Raw genomic sequence first — 24870 nt, 5'->3', positions numbered from 1 at the left:
ATTTTTTTAGCTTATTTTTTTGCATTTTTTTCATTTTTATTAATTATGTTCAGTTATCCAGCATATACAACATCATTACTTTTTGTTGTAGTGTTCAATGATTCAATTGTTGCATATAACACCTACTGCTCATCACAACATGTGCCCTCCTTAATAACATCTCCTGGCTACCACATCCCCCAACACCTCTCCCTTTTGAAACCCTCAGTTTGTTTTCCTGAGTCCAGAGTCTCTTATGGTTTATCTCCCTCACTGATTTCTTCCCATTCAGTTTTCCCTCCCTTTCCCTGTGGTCTTCTGTGTTCTTCCTTATGTTCCACATATGAGTGAAACCATATGATAGTTGTCATTCTCTTCTTGACATATTTCACTGAGCATAATCTCCTCCAGTTACATTCATTTAGATGCAAGTTGTGCATATTCATCCTTTCTGATGGCTGAGTAATATTGCATTGTAAATATGAACACATATATATTTTTCTTTATTTTATATCTGTATCTATTTTTATCTATTTTAGATCTATATCTATATCTATATCTATATCATATATCTTTATCCATTCATCTGTTGAAGGACAGCTTGGCTCCTTCCATAGTTTTACTATCGTGGAGATTGCTGCTATGAACATTGGAGTGCATGTGCCCCTTTCTTTTTTACTATGTCTGTATCTTTAGGGTAAATAACTAGTAGTGCAATCAATGTATCATAGGGTACCCTAAGTTTTAGCTTGAGGAACATCCACACTGTTTTCCAAATTGGCTATATCAGCTTGCTTTCCCACCAACAGTGTAAGAGGGTTCCACATTCTCCACAACCTTGCCAAAATTTGTAGTTTCCTGCCTTGTTAATTTTTGCCATTCTAACTGGTGTAGGGTGGTGTTTTGTTGTTTTTTTTTAAATTTATTTATTTTCAGCATAACAGTATTCATTATTTTTTCACCACACTCAGTGCTCCCTGCAATGCGTGCCCTCTATAATAGCCACCACCTGGTACCCCAACCTCCCACCCCCCTGCCACTTCTGAAAAACAACCTGAGGGGCTTGTTGTGGTTTTGATTTATATTCCCCTGATGGCTAGCTATGTTGAACATTTTCTCATGTGTCTGCAAGGCATTTGTATATCTTCTTTGGAGGAGCATCTCTTTATGTCTTATGCTCATTTCTTAACTGGATTATTTGTTTTTTGACTGTGAGAAGTTCTTTCCAGACCTTGGATACCAGCCCTTTATCTGAAATGTCATTTGCAAATATATTTTCACATTCTGTGGATTGTCTCTTAGCTTTGTTGACTGTTTCCTTTGCTGTGCAAAAGCTTATCTTGAGGAAATCCCAAAAGTTCATTTTTGCTTTTGTTTCCCTTGTCTTTAGAAACGTGTCATGAAAGAAGTTCTATGGCCAAGGTCAAAGAGGTTATTGCCTATGTTCTCCCCTAGGATTTTGACAGATTCCTATCTCACATTGAGGTCTTCCATCCCTTTATAGTTTATCTTTGTATATGGTGTAGGAGAATGGTCTAGTTTCATTATTCTGTATATAACTGTCCAATTTTTCTAACACCATTTTTTAAAAAGATTTTATTTATTTATTTGACAGGCAGATCACAAGTAGGCAGAGAGGCAGGCAGATAGAGAGAGGAGGAAGCAGGCTCCCTGCTCAGCAGAGAGCCCGATGCGGGGCTTGATCCCAGGACTCTGAGATCATGACCTGAGCCAAAGACAGAGGCTTAACCCAATGAGCCACCTAGGCTCCCCCCACCAACACCATTTTTTGAAAAGACTATCTTTTTCCATTGGATTTTTTCCCCCTGCTTTGTTGAAGATTATTTGACCATAAAGTTGAGGGTCCATTTCTGGCTCTCTATTCTATTCCACTGGTTTATGTGTCTGTTTTTGTGCCAGTACCATGCTATCTGGATGATCACAGCTTTGTAATGTTGCTTGAAAGCAGGCACCATGGGAGTCCCAGCTTTGTTTTTCTTTTTCATTATTCCCTTGGCAATTAGGGGTCTTTTCTGGTTTCATACAAATTTTAAGATTGTTTGTTCCAGCTCTTTGAAAAATGAAAATGGTATTTTAATAGGGATGGCAATGAGAGTGTAAATTGGTCTGGGCAGCATAGACATTTTCACATGTTTATTCTTTCAACCCATGAGCCTGAATTATTTTTCCCATTTTTTTGTGTTTTCTTCAATTTTTTTCATAAGAGTTCTGATTTTCTAGAGTGCAGATCCCTTACCTCTTTTGTTAGGTTTATTCCTGGGTATCTTATGGTTTTTGGAGCTGTTGTAAATGGAACTGATTCCTTAATTTCTCTTTCTTCAGTTACATTGTTAGTGTATAGAAATGCAACTGATTCCTGTGCATTGATTTTTTAAAATTTTATTTATTTATTTTTAAAATTTCTTTTCAGTGTTTTAGAATTCATTGTTTATGCACCACACCCAGGGCTCCATGCAATACATGCCCTCCATAATACCCACCACCAAGCTCTCCTAACCTCCCACCTCCTCCCTTCCAAAACCCTCAGTTTGTTTCTCAGAGTCCACAGACTCTCATGCTTCATCTTCCCCTCCAATTTCCCCCAACCCACTTGTCTCCATCTCCCCATGTCCTCCATGTTATTCCTTATGCTCCATAAATAAGTGAAACCATATGATAATTGACTTTCTCTCCTTGACTTATTTTACTCAGCATAATCTCTTCCAGTCCCATCCATGTTGATACAAAAGTTGGGTATCCATCCTTTCTGATGGAGGCATAATACTTCGTAGTGTATATGGACCACATCTTTCTTATCCATTCATCCATTGAAGAGCATCTCGGTTCTTTCCACTTTGGCAACTGTGGCCATTGCTGCTATGAACATTGGGTACAGATGGCCCTTCCTTTCACTTCATCTGTATCTTTGGGGTAAATACCCAGTAGTGCAATTGCAGGGTCATAAGGCAGCAGAATTACCTCACACCAGTCAGGATGGCTAAAATCAACAACACGAGAAATAAGAGTGATTGGTGAGAATGTGGAAAAAGGGAACACTCTTGCCTTTTTTTGGGAATGCAAAAAGGTGCAGCCATTCTAGAAAACAGCATGGAATTACCTCAAAAAGTTAAAAATAGAACTGCCCTATGATCCAGCAATTTCAATGCCAGGTATTTATTCAAAGAATACAAAATACTAATTCAAAGGCATACATGCATGGAATGTTTTTAGCAGCACTATCCACAATAGCCAAACTATGGAAACAGCCCAGGTGTTAGTCAATAGGTGAATGATAAAGAAGATGCGGGTGATATATATATCCATGGAATATTACTCATTCATAAAACAAAATGAAATTTTGCCATTTGCAATAACATGGATGAAGCTAGAGAGTATTATGCTAAGTGAAAGGAGTTAGTCAGAGAAAGACAAGTGTCATAAGGTTTTGGTCGTATGTGGAATTTAAAAAACAAAACAAATAAGAATAGGAGAAATAGGGGCGCCTGGGTGGCTCAGTGGGTTAAGCCGCTGCCTTCGGTTCAGGTCATGATCTCAGGGTCCTGGGATCGAGTCCTGCATCAGGCTCTCTGCTTGGCAGGGAGCCTTTTTCCCTCTCTCTCCCTCTGCCTGCCTCTCTGTCTACTTGTGATTTCTCTCTGTCAAATAAAATCTTTAAAAAAAATAGGAGAAATAAAAGAAAGGAGAAAAAGCAGGAAAGAGACTCTTAACTACAGAGAACATCCTTCTGGTTACCAGAGGGGAGGTGGTGGTGCATGGATGACATGGGAGATGGGCATTGAAGAGGGGACTTGTGATGAGCACCTGGCATGGTATGGAAGTGCTGAATCACTGTATTGTACACTTGAAACAAATATTACACTGTTGGTTAACTAACTGACACTTAAAGAAAAACTTTAAAAATGAAAAATAAAGGTTAAAATAAATAAAAGAAGGCTTGAAAACTTTAATGTTTTCTTTTCTTTTCTTTTCTTGTAGTCACCACCACTACATGGAAGCAGACAATGGTACAGGAATTTCAGAGTTTCTTCTTCTGGGGTTTTCAGAGGACCCAGAACAGCAGCCCCTCATATTTGGGCTTTTCCTCTCTATGTACTTGATCACTGTGCTTGGAAACGTACTCATCATCCTGGCTGTCAGCTCTGATTCCCACCTCCACACACCCATGTACTTCTTCCTGGCCAACCTGTCCTTTGTGGATATCTGTTTTACCTCCAGCACCATCCCCAAGATGCTGTGGAACATCCAGACTCAGAGCAAAGTCATAACTTATGCAGGTTGCATCACACAGATGTATTTTTTCATACTTTTTGCAGACTGGGATGACTTTCTCCTGACTGTAATGGCCTATGACCGCTTCGTGGCCATCTGTCACCCCTTGCACTACACGGTCATCATGAAACCCCAGCTCTGTGGACTGCTGATTCTGGTGTCCTGGGTCATCAGTGTTCTGAATTCCTTGTTACAGAGCTTGATATTGTTGCGGCTGTCCTTCTGTGCAGAAGTGGAAATCCCCCATTTTTTTTGTGAACTCAACCAGGTAGTTGGGCATGCCTGTTCTGATACATTTCTTAATGACATGGTGATGAATTTGGGAATTCTGCTGCTTGGCGGTGGTCCCCTTGCTGGGATCCTTTATTCATATTCTAAGATTGTTTCCTCCATACGTAGAATACCATCAGCTCAGGGCAAGTATAAAGCATTTTCCACCTGTACATCTCACCTCTCTGTTGTCTCCTTATTTTATTGTACAAGCCTGGGAGTGTACCTTAGCTCTGCAGCTACCCAGAGCTCCCATGCAAGTGCAGTAGCCTCAGTGATGTACACGGTGGTCACACCCATGCTGAACCCCTTCATCTATAGTCTGAGGAACAGAGACATAAAGAGGGCTCTGAAAAGAATCACTGGGGTTCCAGTAATGTAAAGGCCAATGGTTCTTTGGTTGAAGAAGTGCCCATGATTTCAGGGCTCACAGTCTCATAGCCAGGAACTACTATTCTTTTATCCAACTAGGAAAGTGGAATCTGCACCTTCTGTTTTTTTCCTGGAATTTCCAATTCTTTGAGTTCAAGTTTTCCACACATTTAAGTAACTCACTTATTAACCTTCTGTTCTGTGTGATGTCAACAGTATTCTACTTTTCCCACTTTTATACAATCCCAATATTTTCCTGAACCTTGTCACAAATGCCTGGGAATTTCTGTATCTTACATGGTACAAGTTGGATTTCTTAAAAACAATTTCATTTCAAATGATTTATATCATGCCAAGTAAATTTTCCCTAGATTTCCCAAAAGAATAGTCATGAGTTGCATTCTTCATTTGGAACTAACTACATTTGACCACTAAGTCTTTCACGTAAAATATTTGTAGATGAAAAAACAAAACCATAGGTTTCACCTTGAGTCTGTCAGGCTTTTTACATCATATCCTCAATCCTCTTCCTGGTAAGGAGGACTCTAATACTGTTCTGTTTAAGTCTCAGGCTCCTGGCAGGGATGCTCAGGCTAGGAAAGCCCAGGCACTCTCCCACACCCCTGTGCTTGGGGACATTCCCACAGATGCTTCCCTGACCAGAGCCTTTGCTCTGGCTGGACCAGACCTTGGGTTCTTACTGTGACTGCAAGACACAACTCAGCAACACCCATCAGAGAACTCCAACAAAACCAGGATTATTAATCACAGGTCCTAGAGTGCATGAGGGATTTCGAAGGCCATTCAGGTAGGTCTCAGAGGTAGACAGATCCTTTGAGAGGGAGAGGCAGAGCCTCTCTGAGGGATCAACCTTTATTAGGATCCATGGCCAGAGTGGTTAGGAGTTTGTGGATTCACACTTTATTGGAGATTTTTATATGATTAGAATTTGGGTGCAAAATGGGGAAAGTCAGTGTCAATCATGTGTCAATATGGAGGTTACCCAGGGCTTTTTGAAGAGGTCCTTCAGGACTGGGCAGCACAGCACAAGGGCTTATCTGGTAATTGTGTCCCACACTGGATAGTGAGGTTACTCAACCTGATTGCCTTTGAAATGCATGCCTCAGAAATCAAAAGCTTCAGGTCAGGCACTTACATTATGACCAAAATGTTAAAGTCAGGCAATTACTCAACAAAGAAACTCTTGTTTTTTTGAACCTGTTTCCTGCTTTTATTCTGTCAGTCTGCTCCCTGTCCAGAAAGCCTACCACAGACACTGCAAACTCAGATGTTCAAGTTTGTATCTCCTGGTGGAGCACGATGGAAAGACAAGTTCAAACAAATAGATGGGCCACGTATATTCTTGGTGTCAGGATAACCTAAATATGATGATGCAAAATTTCAAAACCTTCTTCTTATAACAACACAAGCAGTTCTTTTTTTTTTTTTTTTTTTTTTTTTTTTTATGATTTCCTATCTTCTACGTTGGGCATTGTTCATTCTTTGGGAAAGAGTACTTTGAGTATACAATCAGCACCAGATACTGATTTAGAGCAGGCATGCCCAAGGTGAATTGCCTTAATTTAATTTTATTTTTCCCATACCCTTATAGACACTTTGCTTTCTTTCTTGTTAGGAGAGATATTGTCCATCCCTGTTCAGTGTGAATCAGCTATGCCAGTGCTGTAGAACCTACCCTCAGCCATGCTTTTCTAGACTCCTACCTTTCAACTGTATCACTGAAGTCTAATAGTATATAACAAGCAGCACCTATTTAAAGTATAAGCTTGACATTTGTGGTGAACACAGTGTAACATAAAGAGTTGTCGGTTGGACCACTAAGTTGCACACCAGAAACAAATGTAACTTTTTGTCAGCTACACTTCAGTAAAAAATGTTTTTTTTTTTTAAAGTATACTGTTTTATGCAGAGAGGACATACCAAACAATTCTGTGTCTATATAACTCCAGAAAGTGCACACTAAGCTTTAACTACTTTGTTCCATAACTTATTAAAATTTAATGCCCCTGAGCCTCAGTTTTCTTATTTCTGAAGATAATATGGGGATAATAAAACTAATTTCAGAGAGATATTGTGACTAATAAACAATGGAGGTGTGTTCATATTTTGTAGATCTCTACAAAATTCTTCAATGGGGAGGTGTATGTAATGTGCATTTTTATACATATGGGTGCTCATATGCACACACATAGACCCATTATTGTTGATCTTTTCTGTCACAGATAAACTTGAAGGAAATTGGGAGAGGATAAGAATGAAAATAATGAATATTTAGATTAGTGTGAAAGTTAAAGTATGTAAAAAATTAGACACAAAGATATAAAAGAGAAGAAATCGCCTTAAGGATTCACTGTTTCTATGTTAATAGCTGCAAGTCAGCATGGCTCATGGCATGGGAAATTTTCTGTACCAGCTGCTGGGGTTGAAGAACTCGAAAGTGACCTCAGATTCCTTTTTCTACTCGAAGTAGGACATCAACACAGTATAACCTTATCCAAGATAATATAAATAAATAAAGCCAAAGCTGAATTATTTCCCTTGAACAAAGTGTTATTGGATTAATGTCTGGATTAGATTGTTGTATGGTTGTAACAAATGACCATGCTGCTGATTGAAAACAAATTTGTTTATTTTCTGATAGTTCTGGAAGTCACAAGTCTGAAATAGGTCTCCCTGGGCTAAAGTCACTCTGTCTGTAGAGAAGAGTTCATTCTGGAGGTCTGGGGAGAAGAGGTTTTCTCACCTGTTCCAACTGTAGAGCCACCTTTAAACCCTGATTCATGTGCCCTCCCTTTAGCTTCAAAGTCAGCAACATAACATCTCAAAATCTCTATGTGACTCCAAATCTTCTACCTTCCTCTTCCACAGTTGGAGGACCCTTTTGATCTATCAGGTCCACCTGGCTAATCAGAATAACTTTATGCTAGGGTCAGCTGACTAGTAATGTTAATACCATTTGCAACCTCAATTCTCCCATGCCATGACACAAGACATATCCACAGATTCTGTAGATTAAGATGTGGAAATATTTGGTGATTTTATTCTGTCTACTAAAAGTCCTTTTCAGAGGTATGCTTGATGTCATCTCAGGAGCCCACACTTTGGAGAATCAAACACAAAATTTGTTTTGGTCTCTAGGGTGAGTACTTAGACTTTTCTCTCCAAACCACACATGAAGAGGGTCACATCACTCATTTATTAGCATCCCAAAGCTATAAAAGGTAAAGCACACCCTCAACTAAATAAATTCAATATCATCTCAAAGTTAAGGGAAAGTGCCAGGAGGTTAGAACTCTGGAAGGCAGGTAATGTCATGAGAAAGAGGAATACAGAACTGGATTCACCTGACTTCTAATCTGGTCTCCCAGGAGAAGAATCAGCAGGACAAGTTTCCTTTCTCTCCAGACCAGTGCCACAGGGGGAACACAGTGCTCTGAGGTGGGAGTCACAATGGAAACAGTGCCTAATGAGCAAACATAGAGAGCTCCAAGTGTCTCATCTGCTGCGGAACCTCAGCAAGTGAAGCCTTGGACTGGACAGGACATGGTTTTTGCTTTTGTGTTCCTAAGTCTGGCTGGGGGACCCATGCTTCACTGCTTCCTGCCATTCTGTCTGGGAACAGAACTTTGGTCTTCATAATCAACCATCCAGGGAAGAATTGGGACTTCCACACAGAGACTTTCATTTCATAAATCCCACCCAGGTGAGTCTCAGAGCTCAGCAATTATTTAGGAGAGGACCAGAGAGAATGAAACCAGAGAACATTTTCTGAGGTCACCTGAGACTTGGTACATTCATTTATAATTAATTTATGTAGTGTGCTCAAAAGAGAAGTGTCCATTGGATCCAGCAACACAGGCATCATTGATGACAATATGTGGTGGGAATGGAAGACTCATTGGATGAGACAGGGGAAGGGACTGGGGGACCTAATGTGGTTCAGTGAAATTAGAACATATCAAAGGGGTTTTCAGCAGGGGAGCAGGAAAACAGAGTGTTGAGATCTGAGGCATATGCAGAGAACATTTTAAGACGTGGTGTTTTTTAGCATGTTCTGCATTTATAGAAAGCCCCAGACTCATGCAGGTAACTATTCCATTGCAACAGCAGTTCCTGAGACATGAATTTCTCAGCATCTTCTGTCAAGGTAAGTATTCACATAAAAACTTTGTGTTTCATATGCAAAAAGGGGTGTGCTCACTAGCTTCGCTTCGTAATGCTTCATTATCAAGAGATGTGTAAATGATGGTGACATTTATGAAAAGAAGAGAAAACTCAACCAAATCTGTTCATTGGTGAAAATAACTCATTTACTCACAGGGAGGAACTGTACTGTAAGCTTCTTGCATGTAGTGACTAATGCTGTCTGCCACCCTAGACAGCAAGGTGGATGGATATTGCTATCCCCACTATTTGAGTGAGGACATTCACATTTGGAATGGATTGGTTGTCTCTCCAAAGTTCAAGCATCTTATATATGGAAGAACTGATGTTCAAAACCTGTTTTTCTGATTCCAAACCTTTTGCACTTAAAATCATTAGGAAGTCTTTTATTATTTCATCTTTAAAATTTCCCTTCTATTGTCCTACATTGTGTGCTACACTGTGTATTTTCTTTTGTAAATTGCAAGTTTATTCCCTTTGCTTGTTTTTCTAGAGGGATAGTCAATCAGTAAAATGTCTTGATATCATAAAAATACCAGTCTTTTCTTATTCAGATATATTGTTACTTTCCTGCTTTGTTAATTATTCTGGGCATCAGGGCATGCTGACTGGGGCTGGAATGGTGCCAGAACCAGGGATGCTTTCTGCTCATCACAGTCTCTCAGGGACCCCCTGAGCTTATTAGGTCTCTTTTGACCCTTGTGTCAATTTCTTTCCTGTATTTTTGAACCTCTTTTATTTAAAAAAATTATTTCTTTTCAGCTTAACAGTATTCATTGTTTTTGAACCACACCCAGTGCTTCACGCAATCTGTGCCCTCTCTAATACCCACCACCTGGTTCCCCCAACCTCCCATACCCCGCGCCTTCAAAACCCTCGGATTGTTTTTCAGAGTCCATAGTCTCTCACCTACCCTTCCAATTTCCCCCAACTCCCTTCTCCTCTCCATCTCCCCTTGTCCTCCATGCTATTTGCTGTGCTCCACAAATAAGTGAAACCATATGATAATTGACTCTCTCTGCTTTACTTATTTCACTCAGCATAATCTCTTTTTTTTAAATTAAATTTATTTATTTTCAGCATAACAGTATTCATTATTCTTTCACCACACCCAGTGCTCCATGCAATCCGTACCCTCTATAATACCCACCACCTGGTACCCCAGCCTCCCACCCGCCCCTGCCACTTCAAACCCCTCAGATTGTTTTTCAGAGTCCATAGTCTCTCATGACTCACCTCCCCTTCCAATTTCCCCCAACTCCCTTCTCCTCTCTAACTCCCCATGTCCTCCATGCTATTTGTTATTTTTTATGTTTATTTAAATACAGGACACAGTATGAGCATATCAAAATGGAGCCTTGTTTCCTTGTCTTGGGGAGGCTTACTAACTAGAATTTAAGTACCATTTACACATTCTTCAGGATGAAGATAATCTGATTTTGACAACTTTCCTTATACCATTTCTTTCACCATTATTGTGGCTGGGGGTGAGAAAGGCATGATAGTAACACAGTGTCAGGAGACCAGAGTGCCCTGTGTGTGTGTGTGTGTGTGTGTATGTGTGTGTGTGAATGATTATTATGGGGCATGAACAGTCCTCAGGGCAATAGTTCTGAGTTCAGATACTCCAACATGTGACCCTTAAATGCCAGAATGTTAATGAACAGATGAAAATAATGAAGGGATCTATGTCTATTCAAAGAATACTATGGAACAAAATTAATAAAATACAAAGAACACCATCTGAAGGAAGGACTCCCTGTGTCCTGAAGTCCCATCAGAGGCAGGAAAGCTACCTCCTTCCTCAACATTCTCTGCCACCACCTCTCATCTGTCTCTCTCTTGCTCATTCCCTCACTCCACTGACTACAGTTTGAGATTTGCATAGCTGAGGTAAGTGCCTTCTGCAGGGTCTTTGCTCTGTTATCCCTGCTGGTCACCCACCTACCCCTGACATCCTCCTGCCTCCTGCTTAATCTTTCTGGAAGTGTCTGTTAAAATGTCACTCTCTTGGCATGTTTTCCTGAATTTTTATTAAATTGAGGAGAAGGGGGGCGCCTGGGTGGCTCAGTGGGTTAAGCCGCTGCCTTCGGCTCAGGTCATGATCTCAGGGTCCTGGGATCGAGCCCCGCATTGTACTCTCTGCTCAGCAGGGAGCCTGCTTCCTCCTCTCTCTCTGCCTGCCTCTCTGCCTACTTGTGATCTCTCTCTGTCAAATAAATAAATAAAATCTAAAAAAAAAAATGAGGAAAAGGGAGTTGGGGGAAATTGGAAGGGGAGGTGAATCACGATAGACTACTGACTCTGAAAAACAATCTGAGGGTTTTGAAGGGGTGGGAGGTGGGAGGTCGGGGTTCCAGGTGGTGGGTATTATAGAGGGCACAGATTGCATGGAGCACTGGGTGTGGTGCAAAAATAATGAACACTGTTATACGGAAAATAAAAAATAAATTAAAAAAATGTGTAACCCCCAGAAAAAAAAAAACAACAACAACAAAAACGTAACATTCTCTCCACCCACTCTGTTTTGTACCTACCTATTTTTTCCTTCACAGAACCTGTCACTGTCTGACATTACATATTGTTTTTTATTTTATTATGTATTTCTTTCTCCATTATTGGACTGTATGGACTTTTTTTCCATCCATGCTTTTATTTAAATTCCACTTAGTTAACATACAGTGCAATAGTAGTTTTAGGTGTAGAATTTAGTGATTTAACCCCACCATAAACACTGAGTGCTCATTAGCACAAATGCCTTCCTTAATACCCATCATCTATTTCACCCATCCCCCACCCAACTCCCTCCAAAACCCCTCAGTTTGTTCTGTATATATAAGAATGTTTCCTATTTTACCACAGTTTTTTTTTTCTCCCACTCTGTTAGTTTGTTAAGTTTCTTATATTTCACACATGAGTGAAATCATATGGTGATTGTCTTTCTCTGGCTGAGCAATATTCCAATGTGTGTGTGTGTGTGTATGTATATATAAACTCTTTTTTATCCATTCATCAGTTGGTGGATATTTGGGCTTTCTCCATAGTTAGGCTATTGTTGATAATGTTGCTATAAGCATTAGGATTCACGTACCCCTTCAAATTAGTATTTTTCTATGCTTTGGGTAAATATCTAGTAGTGCAATCTATAGTATGGGAGAAGATACTTGCAAGTGACATATTTCATAAAGAATTAGTAGCCAAAATCTATTAAGAACTTATTAAGCTCAACACACTCCCAAAAATAAACAAGTTAAGAAATGGGCGAAGGCAGGAATAGACATTTTTCCCACAAACAACGTAACAGATGACTAACAGATACATGAAAAGATGCTCAACATAACTCATCATCAGGGGAATATACATCAAAACAATAATAATATATAACTTCACACCAGTCAGAATAGCTAAAATTAAAACATGGGGAAAAAAAAAACAGGTATTTTAAAGGAGAGGAGAAAGAGGAATCATCTTGCATTTTTGGTGGGAATGTAAAGTGGTCCAGACATTCTGGAAAACAGTATGGAAGTTCCTTAAAATGTTAAAAATAGAGCTACCCTAAAACCCAGCAAGTGAACTACTATATATTTGCCCAAAGGATGTATGGACTTTTGTATCAGAGACCACTATGGTCTTTGTCTAGAGGTCAGTACTCAACATATATTCCCCAAATTCAGGAAAGCATTTCTCATTAAAACTGTGACACCTTTTATCCATTTCTAGTTTAGCATTGTGTACAGTGTAAGAAAATGGTCGAGTTTCATTTTTCTACATATAGCTGTCCAATTTTCCCAGCACCATTTATTGAAGAGACTGTCTTTTTTCCACTGTATATTTTTTTCTGCTTTGTCAAAGATTATTTGACCATAGAGTGGAGGGTCCATATCTGGGCTCTCTACTCTGCTCCACTGGTCTATTTGTCTGTTTTTATGCCAGTACAATGCTGACTTGGTGATCACAGCTTTGTAGTAAAGCTTGAAATCAGGTAACATGATGGCGCCAGTTTTATTTGTTTTTTTCAACATTTCTGTAGCGATTCGGGGTCTCTTCTGATTCCATACAAATTTTAGGATCATTTGCTCCAGCTTTTTTTAAAGTGTTCCTCTTTTTTAAAAATTTATTTATTTTCAGCATAACAGTATTCATTGTTCTTGCACTACACACAGTGCAGTATAGACATTTTAACAATGTTTATTCTTCCGATCCAAGAGCATGGAATGGTATTCCATCTTTTTGTGTCTTTTTCAATTTCTTTCATGAGTGTTCTGTAGTTCCTGGAGTACAGTTCCTTTACCTCTTTGGTTAGATTTATTCCCAGGTATTTTATGGTTTTTGGTGCTATAGTAAATGGAATTGATTCTCTAATTTCCCTTTCTGTATTTTCATTGTTAGTGTATAAGAAAGCCACTGATTCCTGTACATTGACTTTGTATCCTGCCACCTTGCTGAATTGCTCTATGAGTTCCAGTAGTTTGGGGTGGAGTCTTTTGGGTTTTCCATATAAAGCATCATGTCATCTGCGCAGAGAGGGAGTTTGACTTCTTCATTGCCAATTTGGATACCTTTTATTTCTCTTTGTTATCTGATTGCTGTTGCTAGGACTTCTAATACTATGTTGAACAAGAGTGGTGAGAGTTGGCATCCTTGTCGTGTTCCTGATCTCAACGTCCCCATTGAGGATGATATTTGCTGTGTGTCTTTCATACATAGATTTGATGAAGTTCAGGAATGTTCCCTCTATCCCTATACTTTTAAGTGTTTTAATCAGAAACAGATGCTGGATTTTGTGAAATGCTTTTTCTGCATCAATTGAGAGGACCATGTGGTTCTTCTCTCTTCTCTTATTGATCTGTTCTATCACATTGATGGATTTGTGAATGTTGAACCATCCTTGTAACCCAGGGATGAATCTCACCTGATCGTGGTGGATAATATTCTTAATGTGCTGTTGCATCCTGTTTGAAAGACCTCAACATGAGATAGGAAGCCATCAGAATCCTAGAGGAACATAGGCAGTAACCTCTTCGATATCAGCCACAGCAACTTCTTCCAAGTTATGTCTCCAAAGGAAAAGGAAACAAAAGTGAAAATGAACTTTTAGGATTTCATCAAAACCAAAAGCTCTGCACAGCAAAGGAAACAGTCAACAAAAGAAAGAAGCAATCCACGGAATAGTAGAAGATATTTGCAAATGACAGTACAGAAAAAGGCTAATATTCAGGATCTACAAAGAACTTCTCAAACTCAACACACACAAAACAGGTAATCATATAAAAAATGGGCAGGAGATATAAACAGACACTTCTCCAATGAAGACATACAAATGACTATCAGACACATGAAAAAATGTTCATCATAACTAGCAGTCAGGAAGATTCAAATTAAAACCTTACACCAGTTAGAATGGCCAAAATTAGCAAGACAGGAAACAACGTGTGTTGGAGAGGATGTGGAGAAAGGGGAACCCTCTTCCACTGTTGGTGGGAATGCAAGTTGGTGCAGCCACTTTGGAGAACAGTGTGGAGATTCCTCAAGAAATTAAAAATAGAGCTCCCCTATGACCCTGCCATTGCACTCCTGGGTATTTACCCCAAAGATACAGATGTAGTGAAAAGAAGGGCTATTTGTACACCAATGTTTATAGCAGCATGGCCACGGTCAACCTGTGGAAAGAACCAAGATGCCCTTCAATGGACGAATGGATAAGGAAGATGTGGTTCATATACACTATGGAGTATTATGCCTCCATCAGAAAGGACGAATACCCAACTTTTGTAGCGACATGGACGGGACTGGAAGAGATTATGCTGAATGAAATAAGTCAAGCAGAGAGAGTCAATTATCATATGGTTTCACTTATTTGTGGAGCATAACAAATAGCATGGAGGACATGGGGAGTTAGAGAGGAGAAGGGATTTGGGGGAAATTGGAAGGGGAGGTGAACCATGATAGACTATGGACTCTGAAAAACAATCTGAGGGTTTTGAAGGGGCGGGGTTTGGGAGGTCGGGGTACCAGGTGGTGGGTATTATAGAAGGCATGGATTGCATGGAGCACTGTTAGCGAAATAAGTCAAGCAGAGAAAGACAACTATCATATGATCTCCCTGATAGGAGGAAGTGGTGATGCAACATGGGGAGCTTAAGTGGGTAGGAGAAGAATCAATGAAACAAGATGGGATTGGGAGGGAGACAAACCATAAGTGACTCTTAATCTCACAAAACAAACTGAGGGTTGCTGGGGGGAGGGGGGTTGGGAGAAGGGGGGTGGGGTTATGGACATTGGGGAGGGTATGTGCTTTGGTGAGTGCTGTGAAGTGTGTAAACCTGGTGATTCACAGACCTGTACCCCTGGGGATAAAAATATATGTTTATAAAAAATAAAAAATTAAAAAAAATATATATATATACATAAAAAATGTAAACAAACAAACAAAGAAAACCAAAAAATACCCCAAACTCTATCATCCAACAATTGCACTGCTGGGGTATTTATGCAAAGAATACAAAAATACTATTTAAAAGGGATACATGCTCTGAGATGATTTTAGCAGCATTATCTAATCTACAATAGCCAAACTATGAAAATAGCCAAGGTGTTAGTAAACAGATGAATGATGAAGATGTGTGGTGTGTGTGTTTGTTTGTGTGTGTGTGTGTGTGTGTGTGTGTGTGTGTGTGTACACATTTGCAATGACATGGATGGAACTAGAGAGTATTATGTTAAGTGAAAGAAGTGAGTCAGAGAAAGACAAGGGCCATATGATTTCAGTCATATGTGGAATTTAAGAAACCAAAGAAATAAGCATTGGAGACAAAAGAGAGAAAAAGGCAAATCAAGAAACAAACAGACTCTTAACTACCGAGAACACACTGATGTTTACCAGACAGGAGATGGTGGGGGTGGGTGGGTGAAATAGATGATGGGGATTAAGGATGGCACTTGTGATGAGAATTATATGATGCATGGAAGTGTTGAGTCACTCTATTGAGCACTTGAAACAAAATTTACACTGTAGGTTAACTAATTGACATTTAAAATAAAAGTTAAGGGGTGCCTGTGTGGCTCAGTGGTTTGGGCTGCTGCCTTCGGCTCGGGTCATGATCTCAGGGTCCTGGGATCCAGCCCCGCATCGGGCTCCCTGCTCCGCAGGAAGCCTGCTTCCCTCTATCTCTCTCTCTATCTCTGCCTGCCTCTCTGCCTACTTGTGATCTCTGTCTGTCAAATAAATAAATAAAATCTTTTAAAAAAATGAAATAAAAAAATAAAATAAAAGTTAAAAAAGAGGAATAAATAAATAAATGAGGCTCATTTACATTAACATTTGTATGTTCTCTTTTTTTCTTTCCTTGTAGTCACTTCCACCACATGGAAGCAGGCAATGATACAGGAATTTCAGAGTTTCTTCTCCTGGGATTTTCAGAGGACCCAGAAATGCAGCCCCTCATATTTTGGCTTTTCCTCTCTATGTACCTGATCACTGTGTTTGGAAACCTGCTCATCATCCTGGCCATCAGCTCAGACTCCCACCTCCACACCCCCATGTACTACTTCCTGACCAACCTGTCCTTTGCAGACATCTGTTTCACCTCCACCACCATACCCAAGATGCTGGTGAATATACAAACAGGGAGAAAAGTCATAACCTTTGCAGGCTGCATCACACAGATGTACTTTTTCTTACTCTTTGCAGGCTGGGATGACTTTCTCCTGACTGTGATGGCCTATGACCGCTTCATGGCCATTTGTCACCCCCTACACTACATGGTCATCATGAACCCTCAGCTCTGTGGACTGCTGGTTCTAGTGTCCTGGGTCATCAGTGTTCTGAATTCCTCATTACAGAGCTTAATGTTGTTGCAGCTGTCCTTTTGTACAGAGGTGGAAATACCCCATTTTTTCTGTGAACTCAACCAGGTAGTTGGGCATGCCTGTTCTGATACATTTCTTAATGACATGGTGATGAATTTTGCAACTGTGGTGCTCGGTGGTGGTCCCCTTGCTGGGATCCTTTATTCATACTTTAAGATCGTTTCCTCCATATGTAGAATATCATCAGCTCACGGCAAGTATAAAGCATTTTCCACCTGTACATCTCACCTCTCCATTGTCTTCTTATTTTATAGTACAAGCCTAGGAGTGTACCTTAGCTCCGCAGCTACCCAGAGTTCCTACGCAAGTGCTGTGGGCTCAGTGATGTACACAGTGGTCACACCCATGCTGAACCCCTTCATCTATAGCCTGAGGAACAGAGACATAAAGAGGGCTCTGAAAAGAATCACTGGGGTTCCAGTAATGTAAAGGCCAATGGTTCTTTGGTTGAAGAAGTGCCCATGATTGAAGGACTCACAGCCTCAAAGCTGGAACTGCTATTTTTTGATTAGTCTGTAGAAGTAGAACCTGTTACTTCTTACTTCCTGGAATTTCCATTTGCTTGAATAATTCAACTTCTCCATACATTTAAGTAACTCACTTTATTAAGCTTCTGCTCTTTCTGATATATAGACAGGTTACCCTTTGTCTATTTTCATATAATCCTAATATTTTCCACAACCTTGGCCACAAATGCTTAGAAATTTCTGTATTTTACATGGGGGCAAGTTGGAAATCTAAAATAATTTAATTCTAATGACTTGTACTATGCCAATTAAATTTTCCCTAGATTTCCCAAAAAAAAATAGTCATGAGTCATATTCTTTATTTGGAAGTAACTACACTTGGCCACTAAGCCCTTCACATAACTTTGTTGTAGAGAATACAAAAACCCAGTTTTCACCTTGAGTCTGTCAGGCTTTTTACTTCAGTACCCTCATTCCTCCTCCTGATAGTGTGGACTGTACTTTGTTCTGTTTAAGTCTCCTGTTGCTGATAGGGATGCTCAGGGTACGAAAGCCCAGGCACTTCCCCACACCCTTGTGCTTGTGGACATTCCCACAGATGCTTCCCTGAGCAGAGCTTCTGCTCTGGATGAACCAGCTCTTAGATTCTTACTGTGATTGCAAGACACACCTCAGCAACACCCATCAAAGAATTCTAACAAAATCAGGCGTATTTTCCACAGGTCCTGGAGGGCACAGGGGTGCCCAAAGGCCATTCATGGAGGTCTCAGTGATGGAGAAATGTATTGAGAGGGAGATACAGAGCCACTGTGAGGGATCAACCTTTATTAGGGTCCATGGCCAGAGTGGGGTTTGTGGGTTTACACTTTATTGGAGATTTTTATATGATTAGAATTTGGGTGCTGAAGTAGAAAAGGAGGGTCAACCATGTGTCAATATTGAAGTTTACCAAGGGTTTTTTTTAATTTTTTTTTAATTTTCAGCATATCAGTATTCATTATTTTTGCACCACACACAGTGCTCCATAGAATCCATGCCCTCTATAATACCCACCAGCTGGTACCCCGACCTCCCACCCCCCGTCCCTTCTAAACCCTCAGATTGTTTTTCAGAGTTCATAGTCTCTAATGTTTCACCTCCCCTTACAATTTCCTTCAAATCCCTTCTCCTCTCTAACTCCCCATGTCCTCCATGCTATTTGTTATGCTCCACAAATAAGTGAAACCATATGATAATTGACTCTCTCTGCTTGACTTATTTCATTCAGCATAATCTCTTCCAGTCCCATCCATGTTGCTACAAAAGTTGGGTATTCGTCCTTTCTGATGGAGGCATAATACTCCATATTGTATATGGACCACATCTTCCTTATCCATTCGTCTGCTGAAGGGCATCCTAGATAAAACGATAGGACCCATCCATATGTTGTCTACAAAAGACCCATTTTGAACCTAAAGATACACCCAGACTGAAAATGAAGGGATGGAGAAGCATCTTTCATGCCAATGGGCCTCAAAAGAAGGCTGGGTTAGCGATTCTTATATCAGACAAATTAGATTTTAAACTAAAGACTGTAGTCAGAGATACAGAAGAACACTACATCATTCTTAAAGGGACTATCCACCAAGATGATCTAAATATTGTAAATATCTATGCCCCCAATATGGGATCAGCCAATTACATAAGAAAACTGTTAATCAAGATAAAGAGTCATATTTTATGAATACATTAATAGTAGATCTTAACATGCCTCTCTAAGAAATAGACAAATCATCAAAGCAGAAACTCAATAAAGAAACAAGAGCATTGAATGACACATTGGACCAGATGGACCTCATAGATATATACAGAACATTCCACCCTAAAACAACAGAATACTCATTCTTCTCAAGTGTACATAGAACCTTCTCAAGAATAGACCACATGCTGGGTCACAATTCAAGACTCAACCAATACCAAAAGACTGACATTATTCCCTGCATATTCTCTGATTACAATGCTTTGAAATTGGAGCTCAATCACAACGAAAAGCTCAGAAGGAACTCAAACACCTGGAAGCTAAAGATCACCTTGCTTAAGAATATTTGGATCAACCAGGAGATCAAAGAACTGAAACAATTTATGGAAACCAATGAGAATGAAGACAATTCGGTCCAAAACCTATAGGATGCAGGAAAGGCGGTCCTAAGGGGGAAATACATAGCCATCCAAGCATCTCTCAAAAATATTGAAAAATCCAGAATACACCAGTTGTCTCTACACCTTAAAGAACTGGAGAATTGGCAAGAAGTCAAACCAACTCCAGGAGACAAGAAGGCGGGAAGTAGGATGAGGTGCTCTTTCAACCTGTACCCTAAAGTGAGCTGATTACCTTCCAAAGAACTCCGATCACCCCCAAAATCAGCCTGAGATCAGAATTATACACGTCTGGATCTCTACCAGAGCAGAAGATGCCAGTGGACAGGTAAAGTGGAATGGGAAAGTTGGACTGATATTGGAAGATAAACAAAAGGGGGAGGGAGCCACCAGACGCAACCCATTGGAAAGTAATATCCCAATACGAGAGTGTCCTGCTTCTGGGGACCAGCATTAACTCAGAAGTCTGGTAGAAAGCACTCCAAAAGAGCAAGGGATCACCGAGGGGAAATTGTGCGAATTGTGGTGTTAGGGACAGGGGCTTAATTCCCCAGACCCAGGACAGCCACCCCTGGCATAGAGCCAGAGGGAGTGTGGAGGAGAAACCAGGTCTTGGTCCCTGAGCCACCAGCGTGCCTGAGAGCACGTGGGGCGCGGCTCCCATGAGGGGCTGGGAGCCTCGCCAGCCAACAGAAACACAGTCTTTTTGCAGTCCCCACACGAGTGCCCTGCCGTGCCATCAGAGTCTGAGTCATGCCTTGGGCCTCCCCTGAGAGAGGTGCACACAGGCACCAGCCCATACTCTAGGACTTGGAAAGACGAGGCACTCCCAGCCCAGGCCAGTGGGAAAATCTCAGTGTGTGATAGCTGCTTGGAACCTCTCTGGCAGTCTGGAGCTGCCCAGACAGCCGCCTCTGCTGTGGTTTTGGGTACAAGCAAACAATCCTGAGTCCCCAGGGACCGAGACTCAGAACCTGCTCTGCCAGTGGCCAAGGGGGGGGAGTGATTTATTTGGGCTCTGCAGCCAGACTGAGGCTTCTCTCTGAGAGGGAAGTCACGGTGCGTTTGTTTTCCTCTAAAACTACAAAAACCATCAAAAGCGGTCAAGATGAGAGAAAAAAGTGAACAAACATAAAAACCGCCAGTGAAGAAAAGCCTGAAAAAAAACAGTTTCCTCAGAGCCCACCCCCTTGAGGGAGGCGGGAGGACTTAACTCAGGGAACATCATTGACTGAAAACCCAAGTGTCAGGCCCCTCCCCCAGAAAACCAACCAGGAAAGGAAAAAAAAAACAAAAAACACACAACAAGAGAACAACCACCACAACTTCATAGGACGACTTTTATTTTTAATTCATTCCCACTATTCTGGCACATTTTTTTTTAATATAGATAATTTTTTAACCTATTTACCATGGCAGTGAGATGTCCAGTACATCAAATTCCATAATAACCTTCTAACCTGAACTTTTTGATACATACACCTGTGTTTTCCCTTTGCATTTCTATTTTTGAAATTTCTTTTTTTTTCAAATTTTAGTTTAGTCTAGTTTATTCCTTTATTTATTTTTACTTTCTAATATTCATATAGAGTGAAACTTCAAGGTAATCCCATTTCCCCAATCAATGCTACCCCTAGGGGTAAACCAATTTTTAATCCCCCTTTATCTTAGGAAAGTTGAGTCCTTTAACAAAGATATCAAGATACATCCAGGAAGAATCAAAACAACCTTCCTTGCACACACTGAGAATTTATAAGCACTCTCCCATCTTTTTCATCCACCAGTGTTTCTGTGGTTTTGTGATTGTGTTGATGGTATATAAATCTTACACTTGGGTTTTTTTTGACGAGGTTCTTCCTTTATTTGCATATATATATATATATATATATATATATATATATAAATTTTTTTCTCTTGTCATATACTTTGATCAGTTGTTCTGTTTGTCTGTTTTTGTTTGTATACCTCATAAATCTTACGATGGGGCCCATTTGGGCTGAAACTTCTCTTTTTTTAAAGATTTTATTTATTTATTTGACAGAGATCATAAGCAGGCAGAGAGGCAGGCAGAGAGAAAGAGGAGGAAACAGGCTCCCTGCTGAGCAGAGGCAGAGGCTTTGAACCACCAAGCCAAAGGCAGAGGCTTTGAACACCTAAGCAATACAGGTGCCCCTGAAACTTCTCTTTTATCTTCCCTTTCTTTCCTCTCTCTCTCTCTCTCTCTTTTTCTTTACCTTTTCTTTATTCTTTCATTTGGGTGGGGAACCCTGATTGCTCAGAAGTGTTCCAGGTTGCACCTTAACTGCACCACGGTCGATATATCCAACTACATCCGTTTAGCCATCTCTCACCAAAATGACTAGGAGGAGGAATGCCCAACAGAAGAAAAATACAGAGGATGGGCCTTCTGCAACAGAGCTAATGGCTATCAACATGGACAATATTTCGGAAAGAGAATTCAGACTAACAATTATCCAGGCAATAGCTAGGCTGGAGAAAGCCATGGGTGACCAAACGGAATTGATTAGGGCTGAACTGAAAGTGACCAGGGATGATGTTCACAATGTTAGAGAAGAGCTGAAAGGTACCAGAAATGAGCTTCACAATGCTCTCAATGAGTTCCAATCTAATCTAAATTCTCTCAAAGCTAGGGTAACTGAGACAGAAGATAGAATCAGTGATATGGAGGACAAACAGAGATAAAGGATCAGGAGGAAGCCTGGAACAAACAGCATAGAAGCCAAAAAAACAGAATCAGGGAAATAAATGATGCCATAAAAAGTTACAATGTCAGAATTATTGGGTCCCTGAAGGGGATGAAAGGAAGAAGTCTAGAAGATATAGTGGAACAAGTTCTTCATGAAAATTTTCCCAATCTCGGGAATAGAAACAGAGTTCATGTACTAGAGGCCAAACTGTCTCCACACAAGATTATAGATTCCAGAAAAACATCACGACACCTGATAGTCAAATTGAGGAATCATAATTGTAGATACAATCTCTTGAAAGTCGCTAGGAAAAAGAGGCTCCTTACTTACAGAGGAAAGCCTATCAGAATAACGTCAGACCAGTCCACAGAGACCTGGCAAGCCCAAAAGGGCTGGCAAGATATATTCAGGGCACTAAATGAGAAGAACATGCAGCCAAGATACTTTATCCAGCAAGACTGACATTCAAATGGATGGAGAGATAAAGAGTTCCCAAGGCTGGCAAGGCTTAAAAGACTATGCAACCACCAAGAAGACATTGCAGGAAATATTAAGGGGGGTTCTATAGAAGAAGAAGAATTCTATGAATAGCATTTAACAGGAATATAGAGACAATCTACAGAAAGAAATACTTCACAGATAACACGATGTCAATAAAAACGTATTTATCAATAATCACTCTCAATGTGAATGGCCTAATGTGCCCATAAAACTGCACAGGATTGCAGATTGGATAAAACGAGAGGACCTATCCATATATTGTCTACAAGAGACCCATTTTGAACCTAAAGATACACCCAGACTGAAAATGAAGGCATGTAGAAGCATCTTTCATGCCAATGGGCCTCAAAAGAAGGCCGGGGTACGGATTTTCATATCAGACAAATTGGATTTTAAACTAAAGATTGTAGTCAGAGATACAGATGGACACTATATCATTCTTTTTTTTAACTTATTTTTTATTTATTTTCAGCATAACAGTATTCATTGTTTTTGTACCACACCCAGTGGGCCCTGCAATCGGTGTCCTCTCTAATACCCACCACCTGGTCATCCAACCTCCCATTCCCTCACCACTTAAAACCCCTCAGATTGTTTTTCAGAGTCCATAGTCTCTCATGGTTCACCTCCCCTTCCAATATCCCCCAACTCCCTTCTCCTAATGCCCCGTGTACACCATGCTATTTGTTATGCTTCACAAATAAGTGAAACCATATGATAAATGACTCTCTCTGCTTGACTGATTTCACTCAGCATAATCTCCTCCAGTACTGTCCATGTTTCTACAAAAGTAGGGTATTTGTCCTTTCTGATGGAGACATAATACTTCATAGTGTATATGGACCACATCTTCCTTATCCATTCGTCCATTGAAGGGCATCTTGGTTCTTTACACAGTTTGGCAGCCGCAGCCATTGCTGCTATAAACATTGGGGTACAGATGGCCCTTCTTTTAACTCCATCTGTATCTTTCAGGTAAATACCCAGGAGTGCAATTGCAGGGTCACAGGGAAGCTCTATTTTTAATTTCCTTTTTTTTTAATTTTTATTTTTAATTTTTAATTTTTTTATAAACATATATTTTTATCCCCAGAGGTACAGGTCTGTGAATCACCAGGTTTACACACTTCACAGCACTCACCAAATCACATACCCTCCCCAATGTCCATAATCCGACCCCCTTCTACCAACCCCCTCCCCCCAGCAACCCTCAGTTTGTTTTGTGATATTAAGAGTTACTTATGGTTTGTCTCCCTCCAAATTCCATCTTGTTTCATTGATTCTTCTTCTACCCACTTAAGCCCCCATGTTGCATCACCACTTCCTCATATCAGGGAGATCATATGATAGTTGTCTTTCTCTGCTTGACTTATTTCACTAAGCATGATACGCTCTAGTTCCATCCATGTTGTCGCAAACGGCAAGATTTCATTTCTTTGGATGTCTGCATAGTATTCCACTGTGTATATGTACCATATCTTTTTGATCCATTCATCTGTTGATGGACATCTTGGTTCTTTCCATAGTTTGGCTATTGTGCACATTGCTGCTATAAACATTCGGGTGCACGTGCCCCATTGGATCACTACGTTTGTATCTTTAGGGTAAATACCCAATAGTGCAATTGCTGGGTCATAGGGCAGATCTATTTTCAACATTTTGAGGAACCTCCATGCTGTTTTCCAGAGTGGCTGCACCAGCTTGCATTCCCACCAACAGTGTAGGAGGGTTCCCCTTTCTCCGCATCCTCGCCAGCATCTGTCATTTCCTGACCTGTTGATTTTAGCCATTCTGACTGGTGTGAGGTGATATCTCATTGTGGTTTTGATTTGTATTTCCCTGATGCCGAGTGATATGGAGCACTTTTTCATGTGTCTGTTGGCCATCTGGATGTCTTCTTTGCAGAAATGTCTGTTCATGTCCTCTGCCCATTTCTTGATTGGATTATTTGTTCTTTGGGTGTTGAGATTGCTAAGTTCTTTATAGAATCTGGACACTAGTCCTTTATCTGATATGTCGTTTGCAAATATCTTCTCCCATTCTGTCAGTTGTCTTTTGGTTTTGTTAACTGTTTCCTTTGCTATGCAAAAGCT

At 40.3% G+C, this 24870-nt stretch overlaps 2 protein-coding genes across 2 annotated transcripts; both read left to right on the top strand.

The window, feature by feature from the left end:
- The first annotated feature begins 456 nt into the window (after nucleotides 1-456).
- LOC131823666 (olfactory receptor 7A17-like) lies at nucleotides 457-4921 on the top strand. Its single transcript, XM_059160274.1, has 2 exons — nucleotides 457-507; nucleotides 3986-4921. Exon 2 carries the CDS (start codon nucleotides 3989-3991, stop codon nucleotides 4919-4921), a length of 933 nt encoding a protein of 310 aa, XP_059016257.1. The 5' UTR covers nucleotides 457-507; nucleotides 3986-3988.
- An 11540-nt stretch (nucleotides 4922-16461) lies between these two features.
- Nucleotides 16462-17394, top strand: LOC131825726 (olfactory receptor-like protein OLF4). Its single transcript, XM_059165131.1, has one exon. The coding sequence runs from the start codon at nucleotides 16462-16464 to the stop codon at nucleotides 17392-17394; it is 933 nt and encodes a 310-aa protein (XP_059021114.1).
- Nucleotides 17395-24870: the final 7476 nt, after the last annotated feature.

Source organism: Mustela lutreola, chromosome 2 (genome assembly GCF_030435805.1).
Source record: "Mustela lutreola isolate mMusLut2 chromosome 2, mMusLut2.pri, whole genome shotgun sequence".
Lineage (NCBI taxonomy): Eukaryota > Metazoa > Chordata > Mammalia > Carnivora > Mustelidae > Mustela > Mustela lutreola.
This window is presented reverse-complemented; position numbering and strand designations above follow the sequence as displayed.

What these genes read in the sequence shown, in the direction of transcription:
- LOC131823666 (XM_059160274.1), top strand. Translation starts at nt 3,989, where the DNA reads ATGGAAGCAGACAATGGTACAGGAATTTCAGAGTTTCTTCTTCTGGGG.
- LOC131825726 (XM_059165131.1), top strand. Translation starts at nt 16,462, where the DNA reads ATGGAAGCAGGCAATGATACAGGAATTTCAGAGTTTCTTCTCCTGGGA.